General features: G+C 36.1%; 1 protein-coding gene across 1 annotated transcript in view; it reads right to left on the reverse strand.

Annotated features, from left to right (window-relative positions):
- tgfbr3 (transforming growth factor, beta receptor III) overlaps window positions 1–15,411 on the reverse strand; it is a 123,481-nt gene that overhangs the window by 75,993 nt on the left and 32,077 nt on the right. The window contains exon 3 of the mRNA XM_079627919.1: window positions 14,238–14,425. Within this exon, the coding sequence (XP_079484045.1) occupies window positions 14,238–14,425 (188 nt within the window). The remainder of the gene's footprint in view (window positions 1–14,237; window positions 14,426–15,411) is intronic.

Raw genomic sequence — 15,411 nt, forward strand, 5'->3', positions numbered from 1 at the left:
GCATCAAATAAACATGAATGAACATAAGAAAGAATGTTGTTTTAACCGCGGGAAAGGCGTCAGTACACTCCGTTTTTCAATTTCAAATCCTCCCATGTTAATCTACTAACTCTCCTGACTGCTTTGTCGGACAAAATGGCGGATGGCGAAGTATGATTGGTCAGATCACCTGTCAATCAAGCTCCCTGCGAAGGGTCAATTAACAGAAAGATGCCTTAAAATTCATTAAGAAGCCTTTTTTTTTGCAGTGCACAAAACTCAGCACTTGCCTGGTTCAAACATTGTGCTGCAACCAAACATTGTGTTGTTAATGCAGAATGTGCATAATTATGATAAAACAATCAAAACACAAAAAAAGATATTGTGTGTGTATTTTCAATTTATAAACCTATGTTAAAATAATGGCGAATAGCATTAGATTCAATTGCCAATCGTTACGATAGATTCTCAGGCTGGAAGTGGCAATGTTGCCTCTGTCCCCTTCACCTCTTCAAAATCTCCTGTTTGGGTTTGCGAGGCTCCAGTCCCTCTATCTATGAATTCCACCTGATAAAACAATCATCCGCTCTGCCTCACGCTGAGCCGCGGCCAAGAGCTGGTGTTTGATGTTTAACTTTCGCTAAATTGATTAGACAAAGATGGCCTGTGAGTTAGATTAAACTGGCTTGACTTTGTTTATTTTCAGCCCTGCTGTGGAATCACACACTCAGGGAGGGATAAGAGACACGGGCTATCCGCTGTTTGCTCTCATGTTGCTAAGAGAAAATTACGCTTGTTTGTCAAAAGATAGAACATGGTTATTTTTGTGACACAAACAGTTTTGACAAGGGAAATGCCACACCCTGTAAACGTCTGATAAGTCCCATGGCTCTGCACTGTACCGGATGGTGAAAGACCAAAAGTATGCCGATACTGGTTTGCATAGAGTAGTAGACCACAACTAAGATTTCACCTGTTGTCACGTTAATATAACTTTAGATAACTTGAGTTCTGACCACAAACATCTTTATCTAACTGTTTTTATTACTGGTATTTATTCACCTGTACAATTGTTTACTATTTTTCAAGTTATTCTTATTTTGTTTGCCTCTCTTTATACATTTATGTGGCTTTTTTGCTCTTGCTAGCTTCCTTTAATCTGGTGGTTTTCAACTGGTGGGTCAAGAACCAAATATTTTGCTTTTACAATCAGCAACAGCCATTGAAAACCCCATACTTGTAAACCAGTTTAAGACTGAAAAACAAAAGGCTTATCAACTTTTAGAAGGGAAGTAAATAATGTTTGTAATATTGTTTTTTTGTTGTTGATGTTAAACCATAGACTTGGACCAACACAAATTGCATCAAATGCATCTGTGACTTGTAAAATTGAGCTAAAACCTGCACAGTTTGCATGACATGCCTTCATGAACACCCATTCAAACATGTGGGGTCAATATGTATTTTTTTAAATTAATACTTAAGCATTCATTTGATCCAAATTGACTGTAAAGACTTTTAAAATGATTATATTTCTTCTTTTGAACTTCCAATACATCAATCGTGAAAAATATCAAGCTTTTCGCAAAAATATTAAGCAGTATTAGTATCAATGTTAATAAATGTTTCTTGAACACAAAATCATATTAAAAATGTTTTGAATGTTCCTTAGTTCTGAAGGATCATGTGACACTAAAGACTGGAGTAATGGCAGCTTTTGGCAGAAAATTCAGCTTTACCATCACAGCAATAACATTTTTAAATACACTGAAATAGAAATAGGTTATTTTAATTTGTAATAATATTTCAAAATATTACTATTTTTACTGTATTTATGATCAACTAAATGCAGCCTTGGTGAGCATAAGACTTCTTTCAACAACATATGGTAGTGCAGGAGTTAAATTTGCAACTCTGCAAAACCAGTTGAGAACCACAGCTCCAATCTCCTCCAGCTGGTATATTTATTCTCATTCTGAGTAGTGCATCTAATCTAGTGTAAATGTGCCATAGAGTAATTCTTCTCTTATCTGCCTACAGAGTTCCTCTACAGAACACGCTATACTTATAGCCCTTATCACATCTACTGCCACAGAATGAATGCTTTGTTTCCCCTCTCTTTGAGACGCTCCATCCATGCACACGCACACACATATAGGCCTGCCGGCAGAGGGAAAGGTTCTGGCACTTTGATCCTTAGGTCACTGCAGAGACTGATGAGATCATTGCAGTTTTGTCCATTGAGATGAAGGAGTGAGTTAACTTGGAACTAAAGGATTACCGCCCAAGCGGCCCGTGTCAAAACACGACCATTCTCTGCCGCCTGCCGCAAGGGTATCAGACTACCACCTTCCAGCCAGGCCTTTGTGGAGGTGGCAGTGATGGAGGGAGCAGATTGCAGGCTTGAAAGGGCCTCTCTGACTGGGCTGGTTTGCTGTCTGCAGCAGCGCTTTCAATGCAAGTGTGTGTGTTTGAAGTCGAGAGAATCCGTCTCCCTGAACCCTTTAGATAAGGACACTGAGATCCATGGAAATATCTCTTATGTCTCAGCTCTCACAGCGAGGAAAAATCTGTCTTGATGTACAGGGCTGCAGGGATGGTCACAGACACAGCTCTTAATCAAAAGCACAGAAGCAAGCCTCCTTAATGAGTCGAGATCTCACTGCTCTGCCAAAAGAGCATTCCACTGCATCATCTAACGTCATCCTAACCTACAGTGCTATGCATAAGTTTAGACACCCATGCTAAAGTTGACTAAAAAGAGGAATAAAAAATCATCTTTTGGTAATTGAACTTTATGCATTAATTAAAAAAAATAGGAAAAATCCAACCTTTAAGGACACCAATTTTCTTTGTGAATGAATAATGTATCGTAAATAAATAAATGTTCTTCCTTAAAATACAGGGTGCATAAGTTTGGACACCCCTATGTTAAATTCCCATAGAGGCAGGCATATTTTTATTTTTAAAGGCCAGTTACTATATGGATCCAGGATACTCTGCATCCTGATAAAGTTCCCTTGGCCTCTGGAATTAAAATATCCCCACATCATCACACACCCTTCACCATACCTGGAGATTGGCATGGTTTTATTTCAGTTAGCCTAACAGCTGGTTTGATTTGCATTGAGAGATGATCTTATGGAAAGTACTCCATGCCAATCTCCAGGTATGGTGAAGGGTGTGTGATGATGTGGGGATATTTTAATTCCAGAGGCCAAGGGAACTTTATCAGGATGCACAGTATCCTGGATCCATATAGTAACTGGCCTTTAAAAATAAAAATATGCCTGCCTCTATGGGAATTTAACATAGGGTTGTCCAAACTTATGCACCCTGTATTTTAAGGAAGAACATTTATTTATTTACGATACATTATTCCTCTTTTTAGTCAACTTTAGCATGGGTGTCTAAACTTATGCATAGCACTGTATATTCCCAGAAAAGACAATGTGTCGTAACTAATGCATTCCGATTAAAACCCCAAGACCATGTCCATTATATTTAAGGCCAAAAGCTGACAAAATCTTTTAGCAGGGCTAAATATTTTAAATGGTCAATGGCGATTTCTTAAAAAATAAATAAATAATGTTGATATATGATTATTTAAATTGAATTGTGTGTGTGTGTGTGTCTGTGTGTGTGTGTTTGTGTGTGTGTGTACGTGTGTGTGTGTTTAATTTAATTCATGTTTTTTTTTCATTAATAATTAATATTTTACTTTAATTAATAATTAATCTTTATATTACCTTATATTTATTAAAATAATTTGAAATAATTTGACAATTTATCAACTAATAAATAATTTGAAAATAAATAATAAATCAACCAAAAATATTTAGAACTAGATAACTGTTAAAATTAAAAAATTAAAACTGATTAAAAAATATATATTGGGAAAAAGCTTCAAAATATTGGTCGACCACAGCTGAATTTTGCTGATTTGATATAAACTGAAGGCTATTGGCTGGTTAAAAAAAAAGGACAAGTTATATGATATGTCCTGACAAATTCCTGTTTCAATAAATACTCAAACACAGGAAAGAACTGAGATGGTCAGACTCTTTCTTGGGGTCTCTAAAGAGTCTTTTTTTTTTTTTTGCACTTTATCCTTGACCGGTATCTAGCATGGAGGCACAAAAATATACTAGGGAGAGAGGGAATGGGATCCACGGCATGTCGCAGGCAGAACTCAAACTTGAATCTCCCACAGGTGCACCATCGCTCAATATGGCCAATGCACCACAGCTCTGACAAATTCTTCATGGGAAGAGAAAATATTGCATGAGGAAGTGAAAGCAGTTTGCACAGTCACTGCTAGGTGTTCAGTTTCACTTAATTACCAGTGCTGCGGTTCAGTCTGGACCAGTGCCACGGCCATTACAGAGCAAATCGCAGCTGTGCACTTCTCTCTATTATTGAGAGGATAACACAGCCCGTCTACAGTAACACTGTACAACACACTGGCACTGGGAAAAGAGAGAGGGACAGGAAACAGTTCCTTATGATTTGGGCAGTAAAATGGAAATGTGTGTATGAGTGCGGGGAGCAGAAGGAGGGAGGCTGTGCTTGGGAAAGATTTTACACAAGGATGTTAGTTCAGTGTGCATAAGAGGGCAGCACTGACACCTTGCAGCTGCTGTCTGTGTGAGTGGGAATGTATTTCTGTGCAATATACAATAAACAATTGTTCATATCATACTTTTTCGACAAATTTCTTTTTTTTCCTAGGTCCACTTTTAATTTTAGTCAAGGTTTTTGTGCCAAATCAGAAATAATTACATTTTACGTGCATATTTTTGAATTGAATTGAAACATTGGTGAAAAGAGAAGAAATGGAACTGGACATTACAAGCAGGACTCGAACCTGCAATGGCTCAATTTGTCTAAAGCAAAAGTGCAAATCACGGTTTTCATTTCCCTGTATTACATTGTGAACAAACAAACTGCACCGAAATGTCGTGCACAAACTCTTACATTTGGACTGACATTAAATGCATATACATGTATGTAAACAGGATATTTAAAAATGTTGTTGAAAAAAGTATTTAATGCTCACAGAGGCTGCATTTACTTTATTAAAAATACAGTAAAACGGTAATGTTGTGAGATATATTGATGCAATTTGAATATTTTAAAAATGTAATTTATTCCTGCAGCCATTACTCCCATCTTCCGTGTCACATGATCCTTCAGAAATCATTTATTAAATCTTAATTTTTATTGATACTCAATTATGGTTATTATCAGTGCTGAAAACTGCTTATTAAGAACTAAGCAGTTTGATGCTTAATATTTCTATGGAAACTGTGACACATGTTTTCAGGATTCTTTGATGAATAGAAAGTTCAAAAGAACAGTGTTTAATCAGTAGAAAACTTTTGCAACATGTCTTTACTGTCACTTTTGGTCAATTTAATGCGTCCTAGCTGAATAAAAGTATTACTTAACCCAAACAGCTGCCGTTAAAACGTTATTGAGTAAGACTTCAAGCTTTAGTTGCAACAGTACTTGGATAAAGTACACATTCCCAAAAATAATACTTAAAGACAGCAATGAGGTACAATTACTATGTTCTTGAGTTTTGACTATGACCCCAAAACACTCTTCCTCACAATTCAGACCAGTGTGTTCACCTCTACCTGACAGAGTTAAGCCTGTGAGGGGACGTGGAGGACTTGGAGCGTTCAGAGACTAACCTTGCCGTAATTGCTGACTGACCGGTTGCATTCATGCTGACTCTGTAAACAAGCATCCAAGACCCAGTCCAAAGCAAACAGGAGAATGGCCGCTTCAAACAAAATTAGATGAATTTATGAACTCTGTGACCTGACTTACATTCCAAGAGGTTGCATGACAAACAGCTTGCAAAATTCACACAATATGAAGGGCAAGTGATGCTGTTATTTCTAACAGGAGGACGTTAGAAAGACAGTGCGCATATTTGCTCAGTTTCTGAACTCAGAGGCAAAAATATAAATGAACACAGGATCCATCATCATAACAGAGCACTAAGTCATGGCTTATCATTATTTTAAATAGTTTAATACATTTATGCCTGGTTTCAAAGACAGGGCTTAGATAGTTCAATTAGGACATTTAAGTAGTTTTTATAAACGTGCCTTAGAAAAACACATTACTTGTGTACATCTTGAGACAAAACAATGGCACTGACATATTTTAAGATATGCTTAAATAAGCTTTCAGGTAATTTATTGATTTATTTATTGAAATGTTCCAAGCCAGAATTAAACTGGTTTCCTACAATGAACTCTGTTCCAGAACTTAGGCCTGGTTTCACAGACAGGGCTTAGATTAAGACAGGATTAGGCCTTAGTTCAATTAGGACATTTAAGTAGCTTGATGACTTAAGTAGATGAAACATTACTGGTGTGAATCTTGAGACAAACCAATGGCACTGACATATTTTAAGATATTACAGTGCAAGTTGCTTTCAACAGCAGTTGTTAAAACATCAATAAGTACATTTTCTGGGAATAGTCTTAGTGTGCTGATATAGTGACACATATTGGGTAAAAATGTATCCATGTTTAATTACCGATCTATTTGTATTGCTAGTTCTCGGTATATGTTTTCTGGATATATATTATTATATTTTTTTTATTTAGGCTATATAAATAAATAAATAAATATATTTTATACAAAAACTGTAGGTTTTTTTTTAAGTAAAATTCACTTTATAAAAGACCCAGATTTCTAACGGTCATGGATATGGATAATTTGACATGGTTAAGTCGTGTAAGATTTTTGCCCATCTTTTGGAAAATGCAGTTTTAAAAGTAAAAAAAAATGATCATCACTTTAGTCGTGTCTGATGGCTGCAGAGCTACACCATTTGCTATTTGACAGAAGCACTGAGGAAAGCATGTGCTGAAACGTTTGCTCGCCTTGTCTGTTTTTAAATTCACCTGCACTTTGCACTTTATTAATAAAATTATGTTTTCGTAGACATTTTGTCTCAAGTGGATCAGTGTGCGGCTAGCCACTCTCTCTACTCCTATTTGACAGAAAGACATATTTTCACAAGTTTTTAGTTGGATTCATATCTACATATTATGAAATAACAATTATAACAATAAAAATGACTTTTTGTCAAAGTTTAGCATTTTTTGTACTGACAAAAATCTGTTTTTCAATAATGTTACATTATGATTAGAATCAAATGAATGGGTGTCCCCTATTTTGCCACACTGAAGGTGGCAACCCTAGTTGTATCAATTCATTACCTTTGCAAATCAGAGCAAATCTTAATGCTGCGTAGTGTATTACGGACAAGCTAAGTCCCGCTAGTTGGCGGAACCGGGATGGCCAGTAACCCTATCGCCCCTCTAGGTTTTCAACATTGTATTTAGGAGCAGTAAATCAGGGCTTTGCTGAATTGTTTATGTCTTGGGATCTGATCCATCTGTCGTTGAAGGCCGGTGGCGCCTGGGCACATGAAACACGACCCTCCAACAGTCTCCATGCTGGATTAAAACTGAAGGACAGTGTGTGTATGTGTGTGTTTATCTGTGAAAAAAAAGAGAGAAGGAAGGTTTTGGTTGAACGTTTAGCGATTTAAGTGTGGGTGTGTGAGTCCAGAAGGCCACATATGTGCCAATGCCCCAGGTAGCTGGTTGTTAATTTCAAGGCTCATTGTGGTTCAGCCAGTTGTCCTTGGGTGCTTATCTTTCTCCATTTAAGAAGCAGGGCCAAACTTTCTCTCTCACAGCCATGACCCCACAAACCGGCCTCAGCCCCTTCCAAACCTCCTCTGTGCTGCCAAGGAGTCACGGACAGGCAGATTTATCTGTCCTCCAACCATCCAGCCAGGGACCACACAGGTGAACAAGGCCTGAGAGACACTGAGCTAGGTGTTAGGAAAGAGTCGAGTTTCGTCAATACATAAAATCTCTTAAATATAACTGGTGAGGAAAGTTTTGGCGTGCCGGGTAACCCAGCACTCCTTCATTAGCACGGTGAAGCAAGCAAACGAATACTGTACACGCTGAGCACACGGCCACGAAGAAAAATGGAGAACATCTGGAAGTAGTCCAAAAAAAATAGTCAAGAGGGGTTCATATGTAAACCATAAGAAATGCGGCGCTCTCGGCTGCACAAACGTGTCAAGGACAAATAGACTTGCATGACATTAGGACACTTTTAAAGTCTGCAATCCCAAAGGAAGGAAGACAATGCCCGGGCTCAGCATTCTGTGTGATTAGCAAGACAATGCTTTTTTTTTAATCTTGCAGAGAACCACAATGGACAAAAACATGAACTTCAACCACAGTGAGAAACAGATATTAAGTGAATGAGAGTCTTCTGAGAATTTCACCATTAGAATGACCCTACAGTTCCCCTTTGGGATGTTATTGTTTATTGGTTTCTGAGCCACACAAGCTGAATTCGAGACCAGTAACTGGAGTCGTGGTTTTTAAAAGAAACATCCGACCGCAAAGGGCACTTTGGACACATGGTAACAGTGTAAAAAAAAAAAGAAAAAAAAGAAAAAAGTAATTAGCTTGATCTGTACTTTTGACTTCCATCATAACCATTCTCAAAAAGTATCGTTATTTGGAAAGAAAAAATTGGCTGAGATATTAAGCTTTGTTTTCAAAGAACATATTAAGGGGGTTTTTTCTTCTTTTTTTCATTAGAATTATAAAATATAGTTAGGCCTATACTTACAGCAAGACAACATAAGACAATATATGTCAAATGTCTAACTTAAAAGACTTGACAAAAACTTGTCATGGCAACTAACTGAAATAAAATAAATTAACTGAAAAACTACAAAAAATAAAGCTGAAAAAAGTAATAAAAAATTAATTAAAATTAAAACTAAAATAAAAACAAATTAAAGCTAAATATAACTATATATAAAAAAAACTCAAACAACATAAAAATGACAAAAGCACAACTAAAATTCAAATTAAAATAGAATTTAAAAAATCAAAGCAAATTCAAAATATTAATATACTATAATAGTATTTGAATCATACTGAATATGGTCGATATTAATATTTATTTTCTAAACTAAAACGCTAAAAACTAAAAGCCAGCCATCAAAACATTCAAATGTACAGTTTACACTGTACAATGTACAGTAATATGGATATTAATAAAAATTTTGCTAAACATTTAACACTGTTATTTACTTAGAGTTATTAAAAATAAAGTGAGTGTTAGTTGAGAGCAAAGGAAATCTAAATATAAAAATTGGGACAATGTGCATGCACAATAAATATGCAATACTATTTGATACAGATCAATAGGTAATAATAATAAAAACTCAAATATTGACCAATATCCAATATGGTACTGTTATTGTGAATTCCTACTAAATATGAAGTCTTAAGTACATTTGTGTTGTTTTATGGATGTTTACATATTTATTTCTTTAAAGAAAAAAACAGATAAGACAAACATCAGAAAAATCGGTGTGCATGTGTTAACAACATGGTCCTGCATTTTCCAAATATGTGTGTATGATTATATTCTGATCCATAGTCAGGTAGTAAAGATCGCCAGTCTGGATGTGTCTACATCAACAGCTGTCATTATACTTTTGTTCAGTGAATCCTTAATCTTCTCTTCCGATCACTGGGCACAATATCTGGACCGATCTTTGAAAGATCTGCGGCTTGGAATGCAGTGAGAGGAACGGTGTTATCTTCCTGTGTTTGTAGACAAAACTCCCCTCATATGAGGCTTAAGGGGAAAGCTTAAAATCCGCTCATATGCACGGTGCATGCAGAGCACGTAACTGTTCATTTTTGTGATGTTATACTTTCTCCGGTTTAATGTAAAGAGATAATTTTAAGTATAGCATTTTTTTGGATTGACAGTTTGTCTTTATTTTTGCCATTTCGTTTGGTGCCACTAGTGGCGCTGCAATTACATCTCCACAAGCTTTTTACATATGTCAGGAAGCTACATGGAAACTTGTAATTCTATTTTGTTGCATTTGTACTTGCCAAGCTCGCAGCATTTGCTTTGTATTATTCATGTTATACATATCCTATTCTCCCTTTTTCCACTAAAATGAAGAAAAAATTACATAATAAATCTGCATAAGGAAAACGAACCAAGACATATTGCAGTCATGACTCCAACAAGGCCCTAGAATGTGCTGAGTAAACACAGCCTTGGCCTCCATCCAATTGTTAACCAGTTGTGTGCACGCAAATAGCAAAAAAAATGGCAAATCTGTTACCAAGATACTGATACAAAACCACAACAATAGCATCATAGGGAATTGAGCTCTTCAGCCATTTGCCAACAAAAACAAAGTGCTAATGGCACTATAGCATAGCAGAAAATGACATGTCTCATTCATCATGGGCAGAGCTCCAGTCCGCTTTTCGCTGTAGGCTGCTGGAATTCTGATGGCTAGTTGAGACATGTTGATTTTCACACATCTCCAGGACATGGTTTCAGGCCACTGCAAAGTCCTGACAAAGCACATTTCGAGGATGGGATCCAATAGCACGACCTGTGACTCATGGTGCTCGTGCACAGAGGAGTCATGCTATCAGACGTGCTGGTGTTTATCCATGACCTGCTGTTTGGATCAATCGCCTAGAGACGCTTACACACTCAGAAATCCTGCTGAAAAAAAGCTGGTCTCCCGTGCTGGACTAGTTAGCTGGTTTTAAAACAGTTTTGGGCAGTGCTCAGACTGACTACCCAACCAGCTCCAGCTGTTTCTTGGTGCTCAAGAAACATTTATTATTAGCGTTGAAAACGGTTTAATATATTTTTTTTTATCATCTTAATATTTTTTTGGGAAACCGGTATACACCTTTTGTCAGGATTCTCTGATGAATATTTCAAAAGTTCAAAAGAACAGCCTTTATTGTGAAAAGTGGTTTGTTTGTTTTTTAGATTAATTTTTTTATTGGTTTTACACAAATTTTTAAAACAACACACTCGTGCAAACGTAAGATACAAGAGACTAAACGTGATTCAATGATCTGGCTATGTGCGACAGTTTGAATTTATCCCTTTTCTTTGCATGACACATTGACATTACAGTTCAGAATGGCTCTTTTGCCATCATCCTGAACATTATATAAGTATTAATTTCTTGTGTCATTGAATAGAAGAGAGGCTTTCGATAGCACGTGTTAATATCACATCCTTTTGATTTTCTCAGCAAAAACATCCCGAGTCCTTCACATAAAAATCAGTCTACAGGCTTTTATAGACAACCTAGGAGGTTGGGGAAGCTCTCGTTTCTTAAGTTTCGTTACAAGCTGTTCACACATTGGCAATAAAAAAAAAACCTGATTAATTCATAAAAAAATATTACATAGGCTACTATAGCCACTTTAACATTAAAAATGCAATTTCATGGTCAATATATTTTTTTTCAAGTAACTTTATTTTATTGTATTATTTAAAATATATATTAGTGATAAACAGTAATGAGCCAGTCTAAGGCTCACTGGCAAACAGCAAAATTAAGATCTACAGTGATTTTTCTCCTCATATTTTCATTTTAGTGGCTTAATGTGAGATATATTACACATACAGTACGTGTCATCACATGGAGTTCTGGAGATAAACTTGATGCATGTTACAGTAGCTAGATGCTAATAAAGTTCCAGCTAGATAGCTTTATTTGATTTACTCACCATTGCATTTGCTTGGTTTTTAGACACTGTATAGATATATAGAAAATAAAGACTGAAAACCTTGATTGAGACATATTGAGCATGAGACTAAAGTGAATTTCAGCAAGCAGCTGGCAAAAAAAGTTGAGTGAATTCTGCCTATAAAAGCATTTATTTTGTTTATCAAACACTTGAATCTTCTCTTTGCAAATGACTTTGGGATTGACAACTTGCAAACAAAAGATGCTCTTTCAGGCTCGCTCGCTCACTTCATGTTGCTTACTCTTCTGAGATATGTCAGATAGCATTCCTCAGGCTTTTGTTTCACATACTGAAGCCACCAACAACAATCTGATCTCTCTGGCACGGATGTTTACAGCGGTCCGCTCTTGTGCTTTGGCCAGTGCGCTTTTCTTCTGCTTCCTGTATGTCAGGGTGGAGGGAACAACGGCGATCCTGATTACAATGCGTGAGGGCACACAGTACATGGTATGGATATGAGCAGCAGTCTAATGGAGCGCCACAGAGTAAAATCCAAGTGGGCTTTGAACCCTGGCAGGGGTGAAGAAGAGAGCCTTTTGTCTGCGCCGACCCAGTTGAGTGATACTTGCTCCCTGATGCAAAAAACACACAACAGTGAAAGCGAGGCGGTTTAAAGCCATCATTGTCTGTGCCGGCAGGGACCAATATTGTATTTCAATAGAGCTGTGAGCCCAAGCCTCACAAAGTCCAGAGGGGGAAAAAAAGCCTTTCTCGATCCGCGTGGCTGATAGTGCCCGACAACTGCATCCATTTGCACTCTTTCTGTATTTCTTTCTTCTTCTGGCCCCTCTCACTGCCTCTTTATTCCTCCCTTTTCGCTCACAAAAGTCCAGACAGAGCCTCAAAAACGTACCACAAACTTTCCTGAGGCCCAATGCCGTTATTTTTGGGGATATGTGAGGGCTGAAAACTTGAAGGCCAATCTTTCTCCAAGTACATATTTTCTTTCCATACTCATTGGTTACTAATCAGAATAAAAAGCACACAACTTGGGCAAGAAGAGTTCATATCAGAATCGCTTTTGTGCATGTGCTTAAAGCACTATGCTCTAATTACAGAAATGATAACGCAAACATGAGATTGTACCGTCTCGCTGCGAACATCTAGAGTCAGCAATGCTCTCGGCCAAAAAGTTCTTCCAGCAATTACAACATCAATTCATACTCAAACTCTGGACGCACCCCACGCTGTTTCTACAACACCCCCACTAACTAACAACTTAACAATCCAGCCAACTCACCTCACCTCAGCCAAGTTCAAAATCAAAGCATGTTTATAACCACTTCATCATTGCAAGTTAAACTTACAAGAAACCGCTCTGCCATGAAGCCATTTAAACAACTATGTTTCCCAGGTTTAGTGGTTTGATGTTTCATAACAGGGAAATTGCTATTTGAACGATCTAAAATAGTGCTCACAAGGGGTCCTTAACATCCCTTTTGTCGGACAACATTTCTGCTGGTCTGTGTTTAAGTCTGCATGAAAATACTGAAAGACATAACTAAAGTGCAAATCAGAGTTGGGAAAGCTGAAAATGTAGCTTGCGAAGCAACAATCTCATCTCAATTTAAAGGGATAGTTCACTTTAAAATGAAAAACCAAACAGTTAACTGGTCCCATTGACTTCCATAGTATTTTTTATCCTACTATGGAAGTCAATGGGACCAGTTAACTGTTTGGTTACTGACATTCTTCAAAATACCTTCCTTTGTGTTCAGCAGAAGAAAGAAATTCATACAGGTTTGAAACAACTTGAGGGTGAGTATATTATGATGACATAATTTTCATTTTAAAGTGAACTACTCCTTTAATATGGTTTGAATATAGTCAAGCTGCCCACTAATAAACTACAGTTTAAAATAGAAATAGAAAACAGTTATTTTCAATTGTAATAGTAATTCATAAGATAACTGTTTTTACTGTATTATTACTTAAATAAATGCAGCCTTGGTGAGCTTAAGGGACTTGTAATTGGAAGTGGTTCAAATGGAATCATTCATTTGATCTGTGAATCCTTAGTTTGACCAGTGAATCATAAAATAACATGCAAACAGTGCGAACGGACCGATGAATCGACTGAATCAGACTCCCCAGTGCTACATATGAGAAACAGTACAATACAATGGCATGATACAGTGAAGTAACAATTTATCAAACATAATAGATAGTAATGGAAAAAAATAGCTTACTGGAAAAACTACACCTATCTAAAAATGCGCAACTGAAAAACATATTCATTATGCAGTTAATTCTACACAATATAGCATCAATGCATTTATGTGTTCATTGATTTAATGAATGCATTAATAAGTTAGTCACTAGTTAAGTTAGCATGTATGTTATTTTGTGGTAACTGCTGTTACAAGAGATTGTTAATACTAATACCTAAATATGTTTGGGGTTAGTTTGATTCATTTTTATTTACTAAGAGCACATTTAGGGTCATGCTGTTTTTTGATAGTATACATCCCTCTCGTGTTCAAATGCTTAATTATGACATAACTGAAATGAGCTAATCGATGCATATGAAACGGGCTTAGTGCACATAAGGATCCGTTGCAGGATTTGAGGCCTAGTGAAGGAACCTTACTGTACCTCTGCTGGTTTCTCTCTGGATCCTTGTGCATTGCCTTTTCGTAGGTTGATGATGTGCACCTCTTGAGGAAGACTGGTGGTTCCTCGGCTAGCGCAGCCTGATAGGGCAGTAAAACTCTTTAACATGGCCTGAACCGGGTGACCCACCCCAACTGGCAAAAGTTCACAAGGACTCCGAGACAATGGACCTGCAAATAATAGAAAACATGGCGTGAACACACATGCTACATATACATTCTGCATTCTGTGTTTTACTTATGATACATTGTTTGACTGTTTACATTTTATCACTAGTACAGGCTTTTACATAGAACTCTGTAAAGTCACTTCAAATCCATGCCATAAGTATGCAGAAGATCAAAGCATCCCGTATGGCTATGTTCAAGCCAGTTATAATAAAAACCTTTAGCAACAAATCTACACAGTTAAAAATTAAAGCAGTGTTTTCGTATTAAATGATAAGGGTCAACCATTATGCAACCATGTAAATAGACAAAACAGACAATAAATTAAGTACAGATAAAATTAATTGTGTGGTACAACCATAAAAATAAAAAAAGTTTGGAAAAAAAAATACAGCAATATAATTTTGAGAATTTCGGTAGCTGCCCCAGCATAACAATGCACTTTTATTAAGCACAGTTCAGAACATGAGATTGTTTACAAATAGGTTTACATATTCTACATCATAATAATTAATATATTATTATATACATAAACAAATTATACATAAATTAAATCCATATGGGTTTGTCATTCACGCTCTTTATTGTGGAATTTGCTTTGCAATGAATTTCACTGCATTGTAAAAGGTAATACTGAAAATATAAATTTGCTTATATGATATGCAGGTAAAACAATAATAATAAATAAAATGATACACATTATTAATGATTATTTATTTAAAATGTATTTATTAACTAATATATTTTATTTACTATTGCATTCTGATTAACATATAGAAAATACCCAAATGCAATATTAAATAAAAAAATACATCATGTATAAATTTAATTTTTAAACAATATTTTTAAATCATTTACATTATTAATAATAGTAACAATAAAATATATTGTATATATTTTTTTAAATACATCAATTAATAAATAAATAAATAATGAATAAATAATGTGTATAATTATATATGCATTAATTATTATTATTATTTATAATA

This window comes from Phoxinus phoxinus (genome assembly GCF_949152265.1).
Source record: "Phoxinus phoxinus genome assembly, chromosome: 11".
NCBI classification, from domain to species: domain Eukaryota; kingdom Metazoa; phylum Chordata; class Actinopteri; order Cypriniformes; family Leuciscidae; genus Phoxinus; species Phoxinus phoxinus.